General features: G+C 42.7%; 1 protein-coding gene and 1 long non-coding RNA gene across 2 annotated transcripts; both read left to right on the plus strand.

Moving 5' to 3' along the window:
• Positions 1–13970: 13970 nt before the first annotated feature.
• LOC128695297 (uncharacterized) lies at positions 13971–14532 on the plus strand. Its single transcript, XR_011391964.1, has 2 exons — positions 13971–14160; positions 14313–14532. It is a non-coding gene; the product is annotated as an uncharacterized lncRNA (long non-coding RNA).
• A 687-nt stretch (positions 14533–15219) lies between these two features.
• On the plus strand, positions 15220–26445 carry LOC138852642 (uncharacterized). The gene is made up of 2 exons (XM_070084646.1): positions 15220–16758; positions 26226–26445. The coding sequence occupies exons 1-2, from the start codon at positions 15406–15408 to the stop codon at positions 26253–26255; spliced, it is 1383 nt and encodes a 460-aa protein (XP_069940747.1). The 5' UTR covers positions 15220–15405; the 3' UTR covers positions 26256–26445.
• Positions 26446–26742: the final 297 nt, after the last annotated feature.

Below are 26742 nucleotides of genomic sequence, written 5' to 3' on the forward strand. Positions count from 1 at the left end.
GCTACAACACAAGCATATGTGCTACAACACTTCCATGTGTGCTACAACACTACCATGTGTGTTACAACACAACCATGTGTGCTACAACACTACCATGTGTGCTACAACACTACCATGTGTGCTACAACACTACCATGTGTGCTACAACACAACCATGTGTGCTACAACACTACCATGTGTGCTGCTACACAGCCATATGTGCTACAACACTACCATGTGTGCTACGACACAACCATGTGTGCTACAACACTACCATGTGTGCTATAACACAGCCATATGTGCTACAACACTTCCATGTGTGCTACAACACTACCATGTGTGCTACAACACAACCATGTGTGCTACAACACAACCATGTATGCTACAACACAACCATGTGTGCTACAACACAACCATGTGTGCTACAACACTACCATGTGTGCTACAACACTACCATGTGTGCTACAACACTACCATGTCTGTTACAACACTACCATGTCGGCTACAACACTACCATTTGTGCTACAACACAACCATGTGTGCTACAACACTACCATGTGTGCTACAACACTACCATGTGTGCTACAACACTACCATGTCTGTTACAACACTACCATGTGTGCTACAACACTACCATGTCGGCTACAACACTACCATTTGTGCTACAACACTACCATGTGTGCTACAACACTACCATGTGTGCTACAACACTACCATGTCTGTTACAACACTACCATGTGCACTACAACACCACCACCATGTGTACTACAACACTACCATTTGTACTACAACACTACCATTTGTGCTACAACACTACCATGTGTGCTACAACACTACCATGTCGGCTACAACACTACCATGTGTACTACAACACTACCATGTACACTACAACACCACCACCATGTTTACTACAACACTACCATTTGTGCTACAACACTACCATTTGTACTACAACACTACCATTTGTGCTACAACACTACCATGTGTGCTACAACACTACCATGTCGGCTACAACACTACCATGTGTACTACAACACTACCATGTACACTACAACACCACCACCATGTGTACTACAACACTACCATTTGTGCTACAACACTACCATGTGTGCTACAACACTACCATGTCTGCTACAACACTACCATGTGTGCTACAACACTACCATGTCTGCTACAACACTACCATGTGCACTACAACACCACCACCATGTGTTCTACAACACTACCATTTGTAATACAACACTACCATGTGTACTATAACACTACCATGTGTAATACAACACTACCATGCGTACTATAACACTTCCATGTGTAATACAACACTACCATGCGTACTACAACTCTACCATATGTACTACAACATTACCATGTGTACTACGACACTACCATGTGTACTACAAGACTACCATTTCCACTACAACCCTACGATGCGCATTGCGACACTATTATGTGCACCTCATCATTTCCATGTGCACTACGACACTACTCTGTGCACTAAAACACTACCATACGCACTACAAGACTACTCTGTGCACTTCGTCACTACCATATGCACTATATGCAATGTGCACTACAACACTATGCTGTGCACTTTATCACCAACATGTGCTCTAAAACATTACCATGTGCACTACAACACTACCATGTGCACTACAACACTACAATGTGCACTACAACTCTACCATGTGCACTACAACTGTATCATGCAAAGAGTACGTAACCTTTATTCGGCACATGTACACACCCTCACTGAAAGGCTATCTCCCTCAACCAGCAAACCAGGTGCTAAGGGTTGACGATGGGGCCCCGTCGTTCGATCAGTACCCAGGTTCCATCCAATGAGAAGATGGTTTTAGCAATCGCAGAGGTGTTGTAGGTACCATACACCTGTCTGCCCTTGTCATTCCCATTCTAGAGCTGGTTGAAGCACGGTCTGCTCTCTAGTGGCTTCTATTCTGCCTTGCTTACCGTGGAGTGCACTAATACCTATTGTTGTACATAGTGCATATAATGTACATACTTCTGTTCTTACTTGAAGGATAATATAAGTCAAAAGTTTTTCTGCTGTGTTTATTTTGCTCCCTTTACACCCAGGATAACAGGCCTTTGGGACTCCTGGGTTGTAATAACAACACTACGCTGTGCACATCATCACTATCATGTACACTACAACATTACCATGTGCACTACAACACTAACATGTGCACTACAACACTCCTCTGTACACATCACTATCATGTGCACTGCAACATCACCATGTACACTACAACATTACCATGTGCACTGAAACACTAACATGTGCACTACAACACTCCTCTGTACACATCACTATCATGTGCACTGCAACATTACCATGTGCACTATAACATTACCATGTGCACTACAACACTACCATGTGCACTACAACATTACCATGTGCACTACAACACTTCTCTGTGCACATCATCACTACCATGTGCACTACAACATTACCATGTGTACTACAACATTACCATGTGCACTACAACATTGCCATGTGCACTACAACATTACCATGTGCACTACAACATTACCATGTGAATTACATCATTACCATGTGCACTACAACATTACCATGTGCACTGCAACATTACCATGTGCACTACAACATTACCATGTGCACTACAACATTACCATGTCCACTACAACACTACGCTGTGCACATCATCACTACCATGTGCGCTACAACATTACCATGTGCACTACAACACTACCATGTGCACTACCGCACTAACATGTGCACTACAACACTCCTCTGTACACATCACTACCATGTGCACTACAATATTACCATGTGCACTACATTACCATGTGCACTACAACGCTACCATGTGCACTACAACACTACCATGTGCACTACAACACTAACATGTGCACTACAACACTAACATGTGCACTACAACACTAACATGTGCACTACAACACTAACATGTACACTACAACACTAGCATCTGCACTACAACACTACCATGTGCACTACAACACTAACATGTGCACTACAACACTAACATGTGCACTACAACACTAACATGTACACTACAACACTAGCATCTGCACTACAACACTACCATGTGCACTACAACACTAACATGTGCACTACAACACTACCATGTGCACTACAACACTACCATGTGCACTACAACACTAACATGTGCACTACAACACTCCTCTGTACACATCATCACTACCATGTGCACTACAACACTACCATGTGCACTACAACACTAACATGTGCACTGCAACACTCCTCTGTACACATCACTACCATGTGCACTGCAACATTACCATGTGCACTACAACATTACCATGTGCACTACAACATTACCATGTGCACTACAACATTACCATGTGCTCTACAGCATTACCATGTGCACTACAACATTACCATGTGCACTACAACACTCCTCTGTACACATCATCACTACCATGTGCACTACAACACTACCATGTGCACTACAACACTACCATGTGCACTACAACACTACCATGTGCACTACAACACTAACATGTGCACTGCAACACTCCTCTGTACACATCACTACCATGTGCACTGCAACATTACCATGTGCACTACAACACTACCATGTGCACTACAACATTACCATGTGCACTACAACACTTCTCTGTGCACATCATCACCATCATGTGCACTACAACACTATGTTAATGTTCTCTTCAAAGTTGTGGAGGTTAATCCAGCTGTGGCGGGTCTGTACCATCATACCGGTGAGTATAAGAGGATTTACTTCGTAAACGGTGAGCTTGTGTGGCCGGGTAGGCAGAAAGCTCCTTATCTGGAGGCACTGAATGTGCTTCCTGCTTCACCTCCAGCTTATTTCACTACGTAGAAGTTCTCCTGCACTTCCTGCTTGCACCTGGTTAACATGGTGGGTTGCTGACCCCCGTGGCACACATGATAACATAAGACTGGAGGAACCCTGCAGCAAGTCTACTGGACCATACAAGGCAGGTCCTTATTAAAACCACCCATGTATTTAATCGGCCTTTTTGCAAAGCTATCCAAGAATTTGTTTCCGTGCCCCAAATACCAATTATACCCAGCCCCTCCCACTCATATATTTGTCCAATCTGTTTTTAAAGCTACACCGGGTCCTAGCCTATATTACCCTACTTGGAAGATTGTTCCACATATCGACAACTGCTTGAAAACCAAAAACTTCCCTATGTCCTTTCTAAATCTAAAGTTATCTAGCTTAAATCCTCTATTTTTTGTTCTTGATTCGGTATCCTGGGTTCCAGCCGGGTGTGAGACGAGAGGTGTAAGTCTCCTGTAAGTGGCTAGGATGTTGTGATGAAAATAGTATAAATACCGACAGGCCGATGATTAAGACACATGTGCAGCAGTTGAGTATCTTTCCAGATGAAAGGCTTCACCTATACAGTAGACTTCTTCAGTCAAATACAAAGGGAGGAGTGGTAATAAAAGAAAGATGAAGTTATCAGTCAATTAACCTTGGAGAAAAAAGTATTTAAGGTGATCAGTACCTCAGCCTGGAGAAGAGTTGGACTCTGTGGCATGCAAAGAGTACGTAACCTTTATTCGGCGCATGTACACACCCTCATTTACAGGCTATCTCCCCCAACCAGCGAACCAGGTTGCTAAGAGTTGATGATGGGGCCCCGTCGTTCAACTAGTGACCAGGTTCTAGCCAATAAGAAGATGGTTTTGGCAATCGCAGAGGTTATGTGGGTACCGCTCTCCTGTCTGCCCTTGTCATTCCCATCTAGAACTGGTTGAAGCACGGTCTGCTATCTTGTGGCTTCTATTTCTGCCTTGCTTACCGTGGAGTGCACTGTACCTATCACTGTACATAGTGTACATATTGCTGTTCTAAATTGGTGAAGGATAATATAAGTCTAAACTTTTTCTGCTGTGTTTATTTTGCTCCCATTACACCCGGGATAACAGGCCATTTGGACTCCTGGGTTGTAATACCACTACCACAAGCAACACCACCATCACTAGCACCAACACCAACATTAACATCAACGGCATCAATATCAACAAGAACAACAACACTACCATAACCACCATCACCACCACCATCACGACCGCCATTACCACCGCCAGCACTACCACCATCACTACCACCTCCAACACTTCCACCACCATCACTACCACCATCACTACCACCACTACCACCACCATCTCTACCACCACCATCACCATCATCACCACCAGCACTACCACCACCATCACCATCATCACCAGCACTACCACCACCATCACCATCACCACCACCATCACGACCGCCATTACCACCGCCAGCACTACCACCATCACTACCACCACCAACACTTCCACCACCATCACTACCACCATCACTACCACCACCAACACTACCACCACCATCTCTACCACCACCATCACCATCATCACCACCAGCACTACCACCACCATCACCACCATCACTACCACCACCATCACCACCATCACTACCACCACCAGCACTACCGCCACCATCTCTACCATCGCCATCATCACCACCACCACTAGCACTACCACCATCAACACCACCACCATCATCACCACCACCGCCAGCACTACCTTGACGGGCAGGATCTTGATCCAAGGAATCTGAATCACTATTTCCAGTAGTGACTTCCACCAGCAATACCACCGCCATCACTACCACCATCACTACCACCACCATCTCTACCACCACCATCACCATCATCACCACCAGCACTACCACCACCATCACCACCATCACTACCACCACCATCTCTACCACCACCATCTCTACCACCACCATCTCTACCACCACCATCTCTACCACCACCATCGCCATCATCACCACCACCACTAGCACTACCACCATCATCACCACCACCACCAGCACTACCACCGCCATCACTACCACCACCACTACCACCACCATCACCACTACCACCGCCATCATCACCACCACTATCACCACCATCACTACCACCACCATCTCTACCACCACCATCTCTACCACCACCATCTCTACCACCACCATCACCATCATCACCACCACCACTAGCACTACCACCATCATCACCACCACCACCACCACCATCACTACCACCACCACTACCACCACCATCACCACTACCACCGCCATCATCACCACCACTATCACCACCAGCACTACCACCGCCATCACTACCACCATCACTACTACCACCACTACCACCCCCATCAGCACCACCACCAGCACTACCACCGCCATCATCACCACCACTATCACCACCACCACTACTACCGCCATCACTACCACCATCACTACCACCACCATCACTACCACCATCACCACCACCACCAGCACTACCACCACCATCTCTACCACCGCCATCATCGCCACCACCACCAGCACTACCACAACCACCATCACCACCACCATCATCATCACCACCAGCACTACCACCGCCATCACTACCACCAGCACTACCACCACCATCACCACCACCACCAGCACTACCACCGCCATCACTACCACCAGCACTACCACTACCATCACCACCACCACCAGCACTACCACCGCCATCATCACCACCACTATCACCACCAGCACTACCACCATCACTACCACCAGCACTACCACCATCACTACCACCACCACCACTGTTACAAAAAAACGCGATTTCTAATAAGCTTAGAGATCTCCAGTGAATACTAGAAAGGACTGCCCTTCTAGCATCCAGCCTGTTACTGGGTTTTCGTAACAATTAGTCAGTATCCTTGTCCAATTATCCATTAGAATTCAATAAGAATTATTAGTGCTTCAGGATTATAACTAGTAGGCTACTAACTAGAAAAATTAAAATTTAATAAGTTTATTAATAAACAAAATTGTCTAGGAGTATATTATCAAATTAAAATAAATTAATCAATTTAAACAAATTAATAATAATAACTTCTCTCGTGTACAGTAGTATTGTGCTGATGGCACATATCTAATCTTTATATCTTAAGTACCGTCTGGTACATTAACATTTAATACAATATACAAATAAGTTTGTGTGTATGTGTGTAAGTGCTCTAAGTAGTTCGCTATGTCTCACGACTCGACTAGACTTAAACCAGTGACTGACAAAGTCCTCACATTAACCAACTTCTTGACCACCTGGCAATCAGAATAGCTTGCTTGAACAATAAAAAAGACTGCTAAGCCGAACAACAATGTAACAAGCAACTGCGACACAGAATCAGGATCAAGGAGATAATATAACGACACTAAGTAGGGACCATCAGCAGATCCTCCACAAAAGTCACCAAACTCCCATACTACTGAATCTAAGTTCAGCATAAGAAAATCCCCGACTGTGACAGTACACAGATACCAGTACAAGTTAGGTCAGAAGCTACAGCTCAGGATCTGAGTTGTTCAGAGTGTCTATGCTACACACTACCTCAGTACAACGTCGAAAATCACTAAGTCTATACAAAGTTCTGTGAACAGAGTCTCCAGAGCTAACAATAATAAGACAGAGACTATCTTCCAACAAGGGCCAATAAGGGAGATTTAGGCACGTCTTGTCAGGAATACGTCCAACCACCAAGAGAGTCTAGACCAGACTGAATACTTCAGGCGAGGTGTGAACACCCCCCTCGATCACGTGATAGCTCCATGGACGGTTGCTGCCCAGCAACACCGAGAAGCCGGCAGAGTAACGAGCCACAAGCGATAATTACAGTAGTTAGACAATCAAGACTTGAACTATGAGTATATAATAATAATATAAGAATGTTACATCCTACCTAACAAAAGTAACTAAGTCAAATAATAATATAAAGCAATATATTTACGATTTAGCTATTATCACAAATATAAGCAAAATAAAATTATATGATAAGGTAATATACATTATATACATTGTGACCCATTCAGGGGTTGCAACAACCACCACCAGCACTACCACCGCCATCATCACCACCACTATCACCACCACCACTACCACTGCAATCACTACCACCATCACTACCACCACCAGCACTACAACCACCATCATCACCAGCACTACCACTGCCTTCATCACCACCACAATCACCACCACCATCATCACCACCACTACCACCACCACCACTACCACCACCACCACCACCACAACCACTACCACCACCATCACCACCACCAGCTTCTGACTTGTGAACAACAACAGCAACGGGAGAACTCGGAAGATTCCAGATCTTTAAACACTGTACTGCTGTTATTGGGGGGAAAGCTCTGGAGTCCAGGAATGTGGATGAGTAAGATAAAAATGCGAATGATGGAGGAGGATGGAAGAATGGAAGAACGGGATGACGGAGGAGATGTAGCTGTTTACACAGTCTTCTGTATAGCTTTAACGTCACAGCTAAGGTTTCTCTCAATGTCTTAAAAGGTGACTAGTTGATGACTCCTTAGTTGGTCTTCCTGAACCCACCACCTAGACTCCTTCCTTGATCTTCAACCACCGCCTAGACTCCTTGATCTTCAACCACTGCCTAGACTCCTTCCTTGATCTTCAACCACCCCCTAGACTCCTTGATCTTCAACCACTGCCTAGACTCCTTCCTTGATCTTCAACCACCCCCTAGACTCCTTGATCTTCAACCACTGCCTAGACTCCTTCCTTGATCTTCAACCACCGCCTAGACTCCTTGATCTTCAACCACTGCCTAGACTCCTTCCTTGATCTTCAACCACCCCCTAGACTCCTTGATCTTCAACTACCACCTAGACTCTTTCCTTGATCTTCAACCACCACCTAGACTCCTTCCTTGATCTTCAACCCACCACCTAGACTCCTTCCTTGGTCTTCAACCCACAACCTAGCCTCCTTCCTTGATCTTCAACCCACCACCTAGACTCCTTTCTTGATCTTCAACCCACCACCTAGCCTCCTCCCTTGATCTTCAACCCACCACCTAGACTCTTTCTTTGATCTTCAACCCACCACCTAGACTCCTTGATCTTCAATCACCACCTAGACTCCTTCCTTGATCTTCAATTACCTCCTAGACTCCTTCCTTGATCTTCAACCACCACCTAGACTCCTTCCTTGATCTTCAGCCACCACCTAGACTCCTTCCTTGATCTTCAACCACCTCCTAGACTCCTTCCTTGATCTTCAACCACCTCCTAGACTCCTTCCTTGATCTTCAACCACCACCTAGACTCCTTCCTTGATCTTCAACCACCACCTAGACTCCTTCCTTGATCTTCAACCACCACCTAGACTCCTTCCTTGATCTTCAACCACCTCCTAGACTCCTTCCTTGATCTTCAACCACCTCCTAGACTCCTTCCTTGATCTTCAACCACCACCTAGACTCATTCCTTGATCTTCAACCACCTCCTAGACTCCTTCCTTGATCTTCAACCACCTCCTAGACGCCTTCCTTGATCTTCAACCACCTCCTAGACTCCTTCCTTGATCTTCAACCACCTCCTAGACTCCTTCCTTGATCTTCAACCGCCACCTAGCCTCCTCCCTTGATCTTCAACCACCTCCTAGAGTCCTTCCTTGATCTTCAACCACCACCTAGACTCCTTCTTTGATCTTCAACCCACCACCTAGACTCCTTGATCTTCAACCCACCACCTAGCCTTCTTCCTTGATCTTAAACCCACCATCTAGACTCCTTCCTTGATCTTCAACCTACCACCTAGATTCCTTCCTTGATCTTCAACCACCTCCTAGACTCCTTCCTTGATCTTCAACCACCTCCTAGACGCCTTCCTTGATCTTCAACCACCTCCTAGACTCCTTCCTTGATCTTCAACCACCTCCTAGACTCCTTCCTTGATCTTCAACCACCTCCTAGACTCCTTCCTTGATCTTCAACCACCTCCTAGACTCCTTCCTTGATCTTCAACCGCCACCTAGCCTCCTCCCTTGATCTTCAACCACCTCCTAGAGTCCTTCCTTGATCTTCAACCACCACCTAGACTCCTTCTTTGATCTTCAACCCACCACCTAGACTCCTTGATCTTCAACCCACCACCTAGACTCCTTCCTTGATCTTTAACCCACCACCTAGACTCCTTCCTTGATCTTCAACCACCTCCTAGACTCCTTCCTTGATCTTTAACCCACCACCTAGACTCCTTCCTTGATCTTCAACCACCACCTAGACTCCTTCCTTGATCTTCAACCACCACCTAGACTCCTTCCTTGATCTTCAACCCACCACCTAGACTCCTTCCTTGATCTTCAACCCACCACCTAGAGTCCTTCTTAGAGGTTCCACTGATTAAGTAGATAGTGGCTGGCTAATTGTCTGGTTTATAGGTTGGTCTGTATTGGTGACTGGTTGTCAGGCTGGTTATGCGAGTGCTTCCCGGATACTTATGTGGTTGGTTACTGAAACTATGGTTGTTTGGGTTATTGGATGGGTGGTTAATTTATTGGCTTGTGTAACCTGGTCATGGTTCCTATCAAATGTGTACCCTCGTTCTAGTTCCTCTCATGTGTGTACCCTCATTCTAGTTCCTATCATGTGTGTACCCTCATTCTAGTTCCTATCATGTGTGTACCCTCGTTATAGTTCCCATCATGTGTGTGCCCTCGTTTTGGTTCCTATCATGTGTGTGTGTACCCTCGTTCTAGTTCCCATCATGCGTGTGCCCTCGTTTTGGTTCCTATCATGTGAGTACCCTCATCCTGGTTCCTACCATGTGTGTGTACCCTCGTCCTGGTTTCTATCGTGTGTGTACCCTCGTCTTGGTTCTTATCATGTGTGTACCTTTGTGGCATGCAAAGAGTACGTAACCTTTATTCAGCGCATGTACACACCCTCATTGAAAGGCTATCTCCTCAACCAGCGAACCAGTACTAGGGTCGAATGATGGGGCCCCATCGTTCGATCAGTACCCAGGTTTAACCATGAAAAGGTGAGTCTGACAATCGTGGAGGTGTTGTGGTCACCATCCACCTGTCCACCCTTGTCATTTCCATTGTAGAGTTGGTTGAGCACGGTTGTCCATTCTGTCTCCAGGCTGTGTTCTTGGTCTTTGACTAACCATGTTGCACATATACATTTCCAACTGTACATAGTGTACATACATGTCAATAATCACTATTGCTCTTGGTGAAGGAAAATATATTTCAAAGTCATTCAGCTGTGTTTGTTTTGCTCCTTGCTCCCCTGGATAACAGGCCTTATTGTCCCTGGGTTGTAATATGTGGGCCTGTCTGGAATCTGGAGATGGACTTAGAGCAGGAGTTGAGCCTAGGGTAAAGCTGAAGCAGGAACATTGTATAGCTTGCTGTCTGGCATTGCATCAGCTTTGCCAACACTTTACGAAAACTTCACGTGTCAGCCTTGCGTTTTATGGTCAGCTTCCTGTTGTACGATTGTTGATAGCTTGCTATTGGCATGTTCATTGTGCTCGCTTCGGTATGGTCAATCCTGCTGTTTTGCCAACATCTTGCAGTCGGCTTTGCTATTGCATATCAGCCTTGCTATTGTATGTGTGTATTTTGCAGTTGTACTGTGCATAGCTGAGTGTGTATTACAAATAGCGTGTTACATTGGGGTATGCCACCTAGACGAGTCAGACATTTAGTGTCTGAATACACTTTATTAAACTTGCCTAAATTTTCTCTACAGCTTTGTTGGCAAATTGCTCATTCCATTGGCATTGATTATGAATGCACTCTCACAGCTGTGCAGCTTCGTACTATTATAAGTATCAAACTTCGAGAAGAGGAGATGGCACATCAAACTCCTCCCTCTACGGGAGCCAGGAATGAAACCCTGATGTTCTCGCAGGAGGAAAATGATACATCAACTGAGCAAAATCGTCAGTCTCGTGCAACAGGGTTGTCTGAAGGTGAAACTGCCGCGTTGACACTTGAGTTGGTGAAAATCAATCTCGAGCAGACTAGGGAACAGCGCTGTTGCAACCCCTGAATGGGTTGCAATGTATATTATGATTATGAATATAATGTATATTTTCATATAATTTTATATTGCTTATATTTGCGATAATAGCTAAATCGTAAATATAGGTAGGATGTAACACATATATTATGTGCTCAAAGTTCAAGTCTTGATTGTCTAACTACTGTAATTATCGCTTGTGGCTCGTTACTCTGCCGGCTTTTGTTGCTGGGCAACAGCTGTCCATGGAATTATCACGTGATAGAGGGGGGGGGGGTGTCCTCACCTAGGCTGAAGTATTCAGTCTGGTCTAGACTCTCTTGGTGGTTGGACGTATTCCTGACAAGAAGTGCCTAATTCTCCCTTATTGGCCCTTGCTGGAAGATCGTCTCTTGTCTCATTATTCTTGTTAGTTCTGGAGACTCTGTTCACAGAACTTTGGATAGACTTAGTGATTTTCGACGTTGTACTGAGGTTGTGTGTTTATTAGACACTGAGCAACTCAGGTCCTGAGCTGTAGCTTCTGACCTAATTTGTACTGGTATCTGTGTACTATGACAGTCGGTGATTTTCTTATGCTGAACTTAGATTCAGTAGTATGGGAGTTTTGTTACTTTTGTGGAGGATCTGCTGATGGTCCCTACTTAGTGTCTTTATATTATCTCCTTGTTCCTGATTTTGTGTCGCAGTTACTTGTTATATTGCTATTGGGCTTAGCATTCTTTTTATTGTTCAAGCAGACTGTTCTGATTGCCAGTCGGTCAAGAAGTTAGTTTATTTGAGGACTTTGTCAGTCACTTGTTTAAGTCTAGTCGAGTCGTGAGACATAGCGAACTACTTAGAGCACTTACACACATACACACAAACTTACTTGTACATATTTGTAATATCTTATTAAATGTTAATGTACCAGACGGTACTTAAGAATTATAAATGTGATATGTGCTTTCAGCACAATAATACTGTACATGAGAGAAGTGATTATTATTAATTTGTTTGAATTGATTAATTTAATTTACTTTGATCTATACCTCTAGACATTATTAATAAAATTATTAAATTTTAATTTTTCTAGTTAGTAGCCTACCAGTTGTAATCCTGAAGTACTAATAATTCTTATTGAATTCTAATGGATAATTGGACAAGGATACTGACTAATTGTTACGAAAACCCAGTAACAGGCTGGATGCTAGAAGGGCATCCTTTCTAGTATTCACTGGAGATCTCTAAGCTTTTAGAATTGCATTTTTGTAACAAATGGGGGCCTGTCTGGGAGGCGATTCTAAAAGCTTAGAGATCTCCAGTGAATACTAAAAAGGACTGCCCTTCTAGCATCCAGCCTGTTACTGGGTTTTCGTAACAATTAGTCAGTATCCTTGTCCAATTATCCATTAGAATTCAATAAGAATTATTAGTTTACCTGGAGTTTACCTGGAGAGAGTTCCGGGGGTCAACGCCCCCGCGGCCCGGTCTGAGACCAGGCCTCCTGGTGGATCAGAGCCTGATCAACCAGGCTGTTGCTGCTGGCTGCACGCAAACCAACATACGAGCCACAGCCCGGCTGATCCGGAACTGACTTTAGGTGCTTGTCCAGTGCCAGCTTGAAGACTGCCAGGGGTCTGTTGGTAATCCCCCTTATGTGTGCTGGGAGGCAGTTGAACAGTCTCGGGCCCCTGACACTTATTGTATGGTCTCTTAACGTGCTAGTGACACCCCTGCTTTTCATTGGGGGGATGGTGCATCGTCTGCCAAGTCTTTTGCTTTTGTAGTGGGTGATTTTCGTGTGCAAGTTCGGTACTAGTCCCTCTAGGATTTTCCAGGTGTATATAATCATGTATCTCTCCCTCCTGCGTTCCAGGGAATACAGGTTTAGGAACCTCAAGCGCTCCCAATAATTGAGGTGTTTTATCTCCGTTATGCGCGCCGTGAAAGTTCTCTGTACATTTTCTAGGTCGGCAATTTCACCTGCCTTGAAAGGTGCTGTTAGTGTGCAGCAATATTCCAGCCTAGATAGAACAAGTGACCTGAAGAGTGTCATCATGGGCTTGGCCTCCCTAGTTTTGAAGGTTCTCATTATCTGTGAGGGAAAAGTAGGTGTAAGTGGGGTTAAGGTTGTTCGGGCAACCAGGAACCATTAGCGAGTTACGTTGCGCGCGCACTCACCCCCCCCCCCTCTCTGGCGGGCTGGGGCAAAACTAGTTCCTGGTGTCCGATTTGTTAAAGTTTCTACTCTTGGTAATATTGACCTTACCTGGTGTGGACTGAAGTTAGGAGAGTCACTTCGCCTCCACTCTTCTCCTAATCAGGTAGGGTGATCTACCAGGAGTATTACTGTTTGTTCTTTTCTAGTGTTTGCTGGTTACCAGTAATGATTTTGGCATTTATCATTCTTTTTCTTTCTTAAATGTTATATTATCATGACTATGGGTAACCAGTTTTATTTTCTCTTATTTGTCAGCTCTGTTCCTGGCGTGGTCTTCCAGGATAGACGCCAGATAAAGGGGCAAGACGTGTGTTAATAGTACTTATTAACATTATTCTACAACTACCGGCCCTTACCTATACTACTTGTGCTCCATCCAAGTGGTAGGAGATTCCAGAACATCGGATTACCATCTGCCCAGGATAACCTACATAAATAACATCAGAGGAACTATCTAGGGCCATACCTACTCCTACCCAACTACAAGAACTGAAGGCCATTTTTTTTTTATTATATTTAAATTTTAAGTAAAATTCTCAAATCATTTTTCTTGTTTTTCCTAAATCATTTCTTTATTTATTTTTCCATTAGTTTCTTTTGTTCAGTTGGAAGGCGTTCCACTGACAATGGCGACCTTGCCAGGATACGACTCTTGAAGCAACATCGTCCTGATGGTTCAACTGGTTGTGAGTATAACATTTAAGATAGAAAAGGGTGAGTTAGTTGAGGTGTCAAGTCATTACTGGTAGTCTGGTTGACTTACCGTTGTTTGGTTCTAAGGTTCGGTTTAGAAGTTTACCTATTTGTTGGACCTGGGGAACTTTGATAATAACCCCTCCTGTGTGAACCGTGTGTATTTTGCTTAGTGAAGGCTATTGAGCCCACAAGTGTATTCTTCCAGGGAGAAATATTTATTTCATTTTCTACTTTGGGAAGTTTAAAGTGTGCGGACTGTGTCCCTCTTTTGTAACAGACGTTACTGTTAATTTTAATTGTCAGTTGAAGTTGGGTGCTTAATATTTCTTTTTACAAGATGGATTCTTTAGATTTCTGGTTGAAAGCTGGAAAGGAAATGGGATTTACTGGACAAAGCCTTGATAGTTACATTACTGCTAAAATGGCTATTGAAGAGAAAAAAGAACAGGAACGACTAGCTCGAGAGGAGAAAAAGGAACAGGAAAGACTAGCTCGAGAAGAGAAAAAGGAACAGGAGAGACTAGCTCGGGAAGAAAAAAGACTAGCTCAAGAAAAGAAAGAGGAACAGGAAAGACTAGCTCGGGAAGATAAAATCGAACAGGAAAGGATAGCTAGAGAAGATAGAGTTCAGGCAAGAGAGGTAGCCTTCAAAATGAAGGAAATTGAGTTAGAACAATCAAGGTTGGAATTAGAAGCCAAGAAGGTAGAACTATCTAAGCAGAAAATAGATGAAGGGGTTCTAGAATACCCTTCCCAAGAACCTAATATTAGGATGCCTCAAATACCACCTTTCTCAGAACAAGATGACATAGCGGCATATATTACGAGATTCGAAAGTACTGCTACTCTCTGTGACTGGCCAGTAGATTCTTGGGCTACTAGGCTTGGCTTACTACTGTCAGGTTCAGCACTAAACGTCTATTCCACTCTACCCTCTGATGTTATTTCTAGTTATAGCCTGCTGAAGAAAGCTATACTCCAGGCTTTCAAAAAAACTACTCATCATTACAGGTCGGAGTTTAGACACATTAAAATAACTCCTCATCAAAATTACATGCAATTCTTAACAACACTTTTCAGATTATTTGATTCGTGGATTGATAGTGCTGAGGTTGACCACGATTTCGAATCTTTACGAGACCTGATGGTAAGAGATCAATTCCTTTCTTCTGTAAACTCTGACTTACGAATATTCATTAAAGAACGAAACGTTCATACGGCTGCAGAAATGGCACAAGCTGCTGATATATATGCGTGCGCTCATAATAACTACCCTAAAGAGCGTAGCAGATATAAGCCTGTTGTGCCTAAGCAATCTGAGGGATCCAAACCCTCCGTACCTAAGAATTCCACGGCCTTCACAGTAAAGTGTTTCAACTGTAATGAGTGGGGTCATAGACGTCCCGACTGTCCTAGAAAAAAAGGTGAAAATGTCGGTAAATGTTTCACTGAATCAAACATAAACGCACCTTTTAGTGGAGGTACAGTCAATGGTATGAATGTATCAACCATTCTTAGAGACACAGGATGTTCCTGTATTGTTATCTCGAGTAAGCTTTTCCCTAACCTAGATTCTTCACGTTATAAGTCCACTAAATTAACTGACTATTTAGGAAGAAGCGATTCTTTTCCAACAGTCAGATGTTTTGTTAGGTGCAAATGGTTCTCAGGATGGGTAGATGCTGTAGTTGCCCCGATAACCTCATGTTCTGTTTTGGTTGGGAACATACAAGGGGCTACTTTCCCATCTGAGAAGGACTGTTTGGAATTTGGAGTTTCCAAGGAAGGGTTGGAACCTAATATCTCTGTTTCTTCACAGATAGTTCCAGATGAGATTCAGTTGGGTAACCTAAATCAGAGAGCTGATGGTTACAAAACTCCGGTAACACCTTTAGTAAGTCAGTCACTTGAACTGGACAACGCAGACGCCAGTGGGAAACTACGTGTGGCACAATCTATACAACAACTAGACTCGATTAACGTCGTTACCAGAGCTCAGTCTAAGGTAAAACCTATCCACCCATTAGTTCTTTCCAAAGGAAAGCCAATCGAGCTGTCTCATATAGATTTGGAGGGTCTTCAAAAGACTTGTCCTTCCTTAGAGGAATCTCGGAAGTTAGCTTTAAATGGCAAGGTGACCCAGAGAAAGAAATTTTCTTACAAGTTTGAGTTCAAACATGATCTTTTGTACAAGACTATAGTGTCTGCGGACAAACCCAATGACGTTGGTCGAAGCCTATTAGTCATTCCGCAGGATTGCCGTGAAACCATTTTAAAGATTTCTCATGACTTGCCAGTCTCTGGCCATTTTTCACATAGGAAGACCTATAATAAAATCAAGGACCTATATTTCTGGCCTAGCATGTCCTCTGACATCTATAAGTACTGCAGATCATGTCACGTATGTCAACTTTCCACGCAGAAGGGTAGAACTAGGAGAGTTCCTATGGTAAAGATGCCAATTTTCTCAGTCCCTTTTGCAAGGGTTGCAGTAGATATAGTTGGTCCTATCACACCTCGCTCATCAGGAGGTCATAAATATATTTTAACTATGATTGACTACGCGTCCAGCTTCCCAGAGGCGGTACCCTTAAAATCCATTACGTCCATAGAAGTCGCAGAAGCCTTATTTTCTATTTTTTCACGTGTAGGTATACCTCGTGAAATTCTGTCGGATAAAGGGGCTCAATTCACTTCAGAATTAATGGAACACGTTTATCAACTTGTGGGTGTTAAACCTCTTTTCACTACACCTTACCATCCGATGTGTAACGGAAGAGTGGAACGACAACATGCCATCCTAAAGTCAATACTAAAAAAACTATGTATTCTTAAACCAACGGACTGGCATAGATTTTTACCATGTGCTCTTTTCGCAATGCGCGAGATTCCAAGTGATTCCCTTGGTTATTCCCCTTTTGAATTGCTTTATGGGAGACAAGCTCGTGGTCCACTATCTATTTTGAATGAACTTTGGTCCAAAGATATCAAACCTGAGGTTCAAAACAGCTATCAGTTTCTTTTAGATCTAAGGGAAAGGTTGGAAGAAACCGCCGATTTGGTCAGTAAAAACCTAGAGATTTCTATGGAAACATACAAGACCTATTTTGATCATAAAAGCTCCAAGCGTACGTTTAATGTTGGTGATGAAGTTTTAGTTCTCCTACCTGACAAATCCAACAAATTGCTAATTACCTGGCGCGGACCGTATAAAGTAGTGAAGGTCTGCAATAAGGTAGATTATATCTTGGATGTCAAGGGTAGAGAAAGAATGTATCACGTCAATATTTTGAAACGGTACCATAGAAGAGAAGTTAATCTTTGCGTAAATTCCTTTGACGAAGATACTTCTTCTTTCAGCTTGGATACAAGTGGTGATTCGTACGAATGTAGAGTTTGTATTATAGATGACGAGTCTTTTACAGAATCGAAGGAACTACTGGATATCTTAACGCATGATCCCTCACCAAAGAAGTCAAATGTCAACATTAACAACGACTTGTCGAATAAACAAAAGTCTCAAGTAAGTGCCTTAGTAAATACATTTTCTGACGTATTCACAGAGATACCAGGACTTACCACCACTATTGTACACAAGATTGAATTGTCGGATCATGAACCAGTAAGGCGGAAAATCTACCCTGTTCCCGTTCATTTACGGAAAACTTTTGATAATGAGGTTGACAAACTATTTAACTTAAACATCATAGAACCTTCGAAATCAGCTTTCTGTTCACCAGTTGTTATGGTTAAGAAACCCGATAATTCTTACCGACTGGCACAAGATTTTCGTTATTTGAATACTATAACTAAATGGGATGCAGAACCCATGCCAGTAATTGATCATGACTTGTATAAATTCCATGACTGCAAATTCTTCTCGGAATTAGACATCTCACAAGCATACCATCAAGTGCCATTACACCCAGACTCTAAACAATACACTGCTTTCCCTACTCATAGAGGTCTAATGCAATACCGCACAATGCCTTTCGGCTTGGTTACCGCGTGTGCCACGTATATTAGGCTTATGAGAATAGTTCTTTCTGATCTAAAGAATGTATCAGTGTATTTTGATAATATTTATATCATGACAAATGCCTGGGAAGACCATCTAAATACACTATCGCTTGTTTTGAAAAGACTAAGAACTCATGGACTTACAGTTAAACCACAAAAGTGCTTTCTTGGCTATCATAAGGTACAATACCTTGGGTTCATTATCTCTGATAACAACTTTTCACCACTTCCTAATAAGACCAAAGCTGTTTTAGAAAGTACGTTCCCTGCTACCAAAAAGTTATTAAGAAAGTTTCCTTGGATCTGTAAACTTCTATAGAAATTTCGTACCAAATATAAGTAGCTTAACTTCAGTTCTTACAGACTATTTGAAAAAGGGTGTCAAGGAACCTCTTAGTTGTTCTGAGGAAGCCAACCAAAGTTTCGAAGAAATTAAGAGTATATTTTCAAACCCCCCTGTCCTAAAATTACCAGATATTAATAAAATATTTTGTCTCCGAACAGATGCCTCCCATTCTGGACTCGGGGCTGTACTACTTCAATATTATGAGGAGACACCTTTCCCAGTATCTTTCGCCAGTAAGAAGCTTCTGCCGAGAGAAGAAAGATATTCCACTGTGGAGAAAGAATGTTATGCTTTAGTATGGGGTATAAGTAGATTTAAATACTACCTATACGGTAAACCCTTTGTGCTTGAAACAGATCACAAGCCACTGATGTACTTGGAAAACTTTAAAGGGTCAAATTTTTTTTTTTTTTTATATTTTATTTAAAACCAACAATAGACAATAGACAAAAGGAAAAACCCTAAAGATGACAATATATGAACAAATAACTGAAAAAACGTTACATTAGATATTGAAACATTAACGAATAACATTACAATATAACAAATATGACCACTATTACCTACATATAAAATCAGATACCGAAGCTTAAAATTGTCCTATACTAGCTACATGTGGATAAGTTAACTTTTCGCAAAAACATGCAAACCTATATTAACTCTTCCTCAAATTAATCATCCTTGCTCTTAATTCACACTAGAATAATAAAATACAAGTATAATAAAGAGCAGTTTGAATCAAAGAACATTCCACAATTATCATAAATTTACCCTAACCTAAGCCTAGTATTTCATCTGTATTATAAATGTCTAATCAACACGAAAATTTTACCACATACCCCTAACCATATTTGTTGGTGTACATGATACAACCTTGTATTACCATAAAGAGAAAAAAAAAAAAAGAACAAAAAAGGAAAACCCACTCTTCACCTTTAAAATCAGACTTCAATTTACATACATGTACATACATATAAATAAGTATATAAAGTATGTTGTCTAATTGAACACAATCACTTACAACGTCAGTTATAATATTACGTCAACTCAACCTTGAATAACTTCATCCAATTCTTACAACTTCAAGGGTTCGTAAAACTCTTAAACTACATACTTCTATTGGCACCAAATCAATTGTGCTTACAAAAATACAATTGTAAATTAAACTGGAACATAAAAAGCCATTTTGACATTTACACATTGTATCAAAATCATAAATGCGCATAGAAAATATGTATTGTATATCATTGAAAATGTTCATGAGAAAAACCATTAAAGGTATATACAAGAAAGTAAACATACATACATATACATATATATATACATATACATATATATATATATATACATATACATATATATACATACACATACATACACATACACATACATATATACATACATACATACATACACACATACACATACATACACAAATACACACACACATACAACACATGCATATATATACACACATACACATACATAGTTATAAGTCGATAATTCCAAATATAACTGTATTGTACTTGAAACACTCGGAACAAATAATGTTAAAATTGCACCCCAGACATACCTCATATAACATTCATCAAACTCATCATGCTACCGCCCATTCTAGGAAACCAGCCCATTTCATCCCCCTTACCTGCCTTTCAACTCCCGTAAATCCCGTAAAGTGAAATTCCTATAACCCTCACTTAAATCCCTCTCCCATCTCCCCCCATACACCTCCTTATTTCTACACTTTGTCCTATAAAAAGTTGCTGTTAATGCATTAATTCTTTCACACACGTTCGCTCCTCTCATAGCCCAAGACATATAAATATAATCCGTAATTATATACCCTACCGCATTCTCTACCATCTGATTCACCCCACCTATGTCTAAGCTTAAAACCCTCAACACCTGCAAACCCCCCCCTCCCACTAACCTTATTACCTTACCCAACCAAACCCTTATTAGTTCAATACATTCGCAAAAATACACTATATGGAAAACAGTCTCCCATCCACCACAAGCCTTGCATATCCCATCCTCCCGTATTCTCTTATGGAATAAAACCATTCCAGACGGTAAGATCCCATGTAAAAATCTATACATTACTTCTCGTACTTTAGGTTTTAAACGTAATTTGTTCAAACGCCCCCAGATATTACGCCAATCATACATCGGATAAACACCTTCTACCACTGCTACCACTGCCTTACCTTCCACCCCATCAAGGTTTCCCAATTTAATATGTGAAGGATCGCTCATGTTTATGATGACCCGTAACATTGCCTCACCTATTATGAACTCCCTACCCACCCACCACCGTTGCATATCCTGACGTATCTTATGAAGTCCGCCTTCCCTCGCCCCCCCCTCCCGCTTATAACTACGTTTCAAATACACACTCATAATCCTCTTTTCAACAGCTATAAGACCCAGCCCTCCACGGCCAACCGGGAGTGTGACAACCGCTCTACCTAACCATTCGCTTCCAGTACCCCAAATGAATCTAAAAACGCGCTTTTGTAACCTTTGTATCTCACTACGAAGTATCGGATATATTGCTGCTACATGCCAAAGTTTACTATATAATAGGACATTCGTTGTAATTACTCTTTGATGCAAAGTTAAGTGTGCAGCTCGTAAACCACTGAGGCGCTTCAGTACACCATCTACAATACGCACTGAATTTATTTGTTGTGCTAACTTGATATCACTTACATAAACGATCCCACATATCAGTAATTGGTCCACCTTTTTCCACCTTTCAACTACTTCACATTCCTCACTTAACCTATCTCCAAGATCCATATACTTCGTTTTCTCCTTATTAATTGACATGCCAGAAGCCTTTTCAAAAACATTTACTAACTTTTCCACCCGAGGCAAATCCCTGTTACCACTTACTAAAATCGTTGTGTCATCAACATATCCAACAATGCCAGCCCCCCCACCCCTTTCGTCACCAACCCCATTTGCTGCCAATAAGACCCTAATTCCTCTATAAAAGGGATCCTGTAAACACGCAAAAAATATTTGTGAAAGGGGACAACCTTGACGTAGACCCCTGCTCATCTGAATTTGTTCTCCTAACCTTCCATTTACCTGCACCCGCAAGGATGCATCTTGATACATTAATTTGGCCCATGATATAATTTCCTCTCCAAACCCCTGCCATCTCATAATCTTCCATAACGCTTCCCTTTCTACACTATCATATGCCGCCTCCCAATCTATAGCCAACACCCCCCCCACTCCCAATTTTACTCTTTCTTCAATAAAACTTCTAATCAAACCATGCCCGTCATACATAGACCTTCCCGGCACCCCATATTGTCCCTTATCGATCACTTTACCCAGGACCTTTTTTATTCTGTTAGCTAAAATTCTTGCAAAAATCTTATAATCACCACACAATAACGAAATAGCACGATAGTCTTTAACTGTTAATGGCTCACCTTTAGGCACTAAAACGACCACAGCCATCCGCTGCTGTGCCCCTAAAACCCGATCCCGCTTAATGATATTGAATAATCTTACCAAAAATTCTTTTAAAACGCTCCAATTTTGGAGATAAAAGTCACTGGGCAACCCATCAATTCCTGGTGCCTTTCCTAATTGCGCCCCGGATAAAGCTACCCATGTCTCGCACTCCGTTATCGGCCCTTCCAAAACGAATCGATCATGCTCTGTCAACTCACACTGCACAAACCTTCCAATTGACTGTAATGCTATTTCACTTATTCCCACACTTTGCGTTTTCAACTTAACCCAAGCATCAATATACCCACTCATACCCTCAGTCGTCGTCAACACCTGGTCCACTTTATACCCTTGCATACCTACCTGAACATTCAACCCCATTAACTCCATTGCCTTGCGACGTGTGTGTTGACTCCGCAACACACACGCCGACGGCCGATCTCCCCACAAAACCTCCTCAATCCCGCCCTTAAGCCTTTCCCCATCAAACCTCTCATTTTGTAAATTCCGGATATTTTCCTTCAAACTTTCAATTTCAATAACAGGATAATTAGCATTAATTTGTGCATAACAGTCGCGCAACTGCCCCTCTAAATATTTTTGAAAACCGTATTGTAACTGATTATATCTCTTCCCTCGATTAATATAATATTCCTTAATACGTTTTTTAGCTATTGTTTCCCACCAATTAACCATGGCAACATCCCCTGGTGCTTCTACCACTAAACGATCCCACATATGTCCAAAAGACAAAAGACTATCCTCTTCCTTTAATAACTTTACATTCAATTTCCAAAATGATGGACCCCTCCGAGGCACACCCTCAATATCCACATCTATTACCACTCCTCTATGATCCGAAAAAACCACATCTATCACATCCACCCTCCGCACAGTAACCGCACAAGGCACGTACATTCGGTCCAACCTCGCCGCATAACCTCGTTTAATGAAGGTATGCTCTACCATCCCTCCCCCCCCACACACATCCTTTAACCCCACCCCGGTCAATATATCCCCCAATATACCCAAACAACACCCCGCACCTCTGGGCTCCACATCTTTACGACGTATCACGCAATTCCAATCTCCGCCTATTATTGCAACATTCGGTAAACCACGTAAAAAATAGACCAGCACGTCCCGAACAAATTTAGTTTTAATACTCACGTCACCCTCAGCCGGACCATATACACATACTAAACTAATGGGAACCCTACCCCAAGTTCCATCCACCCTAATTACCCTCCCCTCCCCCCCTTCACTACGCCTTACTATAAACGGGCTAGTTTCCTTTACCAAAATGGCAGCCCCACCTTTCAAACGTGTCGCATGTTCCATGTACACATTATAACCACTCATATCCAACTCATAACCAGGCCTAAAATTATGTTCCTGTAAGAATACCACATCCACACCAAGTCGCACCAAATACTCATTAAACCACTTAAGCTTCCTCTCAGCTCTCAACCCGTTAATATTTATAGTAAAACACTTGAATTCAACAAATGGGTTTTCCTTTTGTCCCCGGCATTGACTTTACCCCAGTTCGTTTTGCAACACCTCTGTCCCTCCCCCCTTTGTTGGGAATCACCTTTGCAATCCCTTGATCCTTGGGTTCACCATTCCCTCTCTTCTGTACCTCCACCCAAGACTTTTTCCCAGGGCGTTGGGCAGGAGTTAGCACATCATCAGAATCCGATGATGCTGCAGTCCTCTTTCGTGTCCCGCCCTCCACCTGCATTTTGACATCTGAAGCACCGTCCTGATGCACCTCCACCTCTACTGCATGCACCTTCAATCCTGTAGACTCTCTCGTCGACAAACCGTCATCTTCTGCCATACCATCATTCACAGCCTTCCCCAGAACTGAGCCTGGGTCTTCCACCTGATCTAGGACCGATTCCTCTAACAAGTCATCCAACGCCTTTACCAAAGACGCCGCCACTTCTTCACCCATATTAGGTAGTCTCTCCTCAAAAACCTTATGTATGTCCAATGACTGAGATTCTCCTTGTAGCGTTACAACTGGCGATTCAAGCTCCTTTTCTTTGTCTACCTCCTCACTCCATGACAACCGTTGTTGGGGCGGTGTAGCAAGAGACTGTTCTCGCTCATCGCCAACCTCGTCCACTGGCTGCTGTTGCTGCTGTTGCTGTTGCTGCTGTTGCCGTTGCTGTTGTGCCGGGTACCCACTTCGTTTCTCACACTGCGCCGCGATGTGGTCATATGACCCACATAGCCGACACGTACGTTGTTGCCCCGCATACGTTACATAGACTTGAGTCCTTAATTCTTTCAACACAATATATGAAGGAATAGGGTGCCGAAGAGTCATTTTAACTGTATACGCGCCTTCCAGCGCACCTGCATACGGTCCAGTTGCCCATCTCCCTGCTGTGGCTACGTGAACCGTCCCATAAGTACGCAGTTCACTGGTAATATCAAAATCAGTCGCCTCAAAAGGCACATTCCTGATTTTCACCCAGGTGTAATGTCGAGATACATCATGAAGTCTCACCGACACAGCTGTATTAACCTGTATGATGGTCTCCTGATACTTGTCGACCACTGCCTCGTAGACTTGTGCAGACGTCATCTTAACGAAGATTCTTGTCATTCCATTTAATGCGACACCACATATCTCCTCATTTGCTATACCATAGGTATCGCGAATGATCGCTGGTAATAATAAATCCATGTTGGATCCTGTGACAGCACCACGGATCATCTCAATGCAGACAGTGTTGATTCTTCTTCTGCTATTCAGCGCCATGTTGGAGAAAATAAAGTTTCCACCAACCAACGCTAGGGGCAGCTCAATCAGGTAAACTGCGCAAAACAAACTCAAACAGGAGCGTCTGCGCAGCTCGTCCACACGGCTCGGAGGCGATGAGGACAATAGTATCTTTCGCCAGTAAGAAGCTTCTGCCCAGAGAAGAAAGATATTCCACTGTGGAGAAAGAATGTTATGCTTTAGTATGGGGTATAAGTAGATTTAAATACTACCTATACGGTAAACCCTTTGTGCTTGAAACAGATCACAAGCCACTGATGTACTTGGAAAACTTTAAAGGGTCAAATAGCAGACTCTTGAGATGGGCTCTGGCTATTCAGCCCTATAAGTTTAAAGTCGTTTATATTTCTGGCTCTGAAAACCACTTTTCAGATTGGCTGAGCCGAGGTTGTATTTAGTGCTTTTCCCTCTGTTCGTTGACTTATTGACTCCGTCCATAAGTTTTGGAAGGGGGTATTGTGAGGGAAAAGTAGGTGTAAGTGGGGTTAAGGTTGTTCGGGCAACCAGGAACCATTAGCGAGTTACGTTGCGCGCGCACTCACCCCCCCCCTCTCTGGCGGGCTGGGGCAAAACTAGTTCCTGGTGTCCGATTTGTTAAAGTTTCTACTCTTGGTAATATTGACCTTACCTGGTGTGGACTGAAGTTAGGAGAGTCACTTCGCCTCCACTCTTCTCCTAATCAGGTAGGGTGATCTACCAGGAGTATTACTGTTTGTTCTTTTCTAGTGTTTGCTGGTTACCAGTAATGATTTTGGCATTTATCATTCTTTTTCTTTCTTAAATGTTATATTATCATGACTATGGGTAACCAGTTTTATTTTCTCTTATTTGTCAGCTCTGTTCCTGGCGTGGTCTTCCAGGATAGACGCCAGATAAAGGGGCAAGACGTGTGTTAATAGTACTTATTAACATTATTCTACAACTACCGGCCCTTACCTATACTACTTGTGCTCCATCCAAGTGGTAGGAGATTCCAGAACATCGGATTACCATCTGCCCAGGATAACCTACATAAATAACATCAGAGGAACTATCTAGGGCCATACCTACTCCTACCCAACTACAAGAACTGAAGGCCATTTTTTTTTTATTATATTTAAATTTTAAGTAAAATTCTCAAATCATTTTTCTTGTTTTTCCTAAATCATTTCTTTATTTATTTTTCCATTAGTTTCTTTTGTTCAGTTGGAAGGCGTTCCACTGACATTATCCATCCTGTCATTTTTCTAGCAGATGCGATTGATACAGTGTTATGGTCCTTGAAGGTGAGATCCTCCGACATGATCACTCCCAGGTCTTTGACGTTGGTGTTTCGCTCTATTTTGTGGCCAGAATTTGTTTTGTACTCTGAT

Source organism: Cherax quadricarinatus, chromosome 13, assembly GCF_038502225.1.
Source record: "Cherax quadricarinatus isolate ZL_2023a chromosome 13, ASM3850222v1, whole genome shotgun sequence".
In the NCBI taxonomy this organism is placed as follows: Eukaryota; Metazoa; Arthropoda; class Malacostraca; order Decapoda; family Parastacidae; genus Cherax; species Cherax quadricarinatus.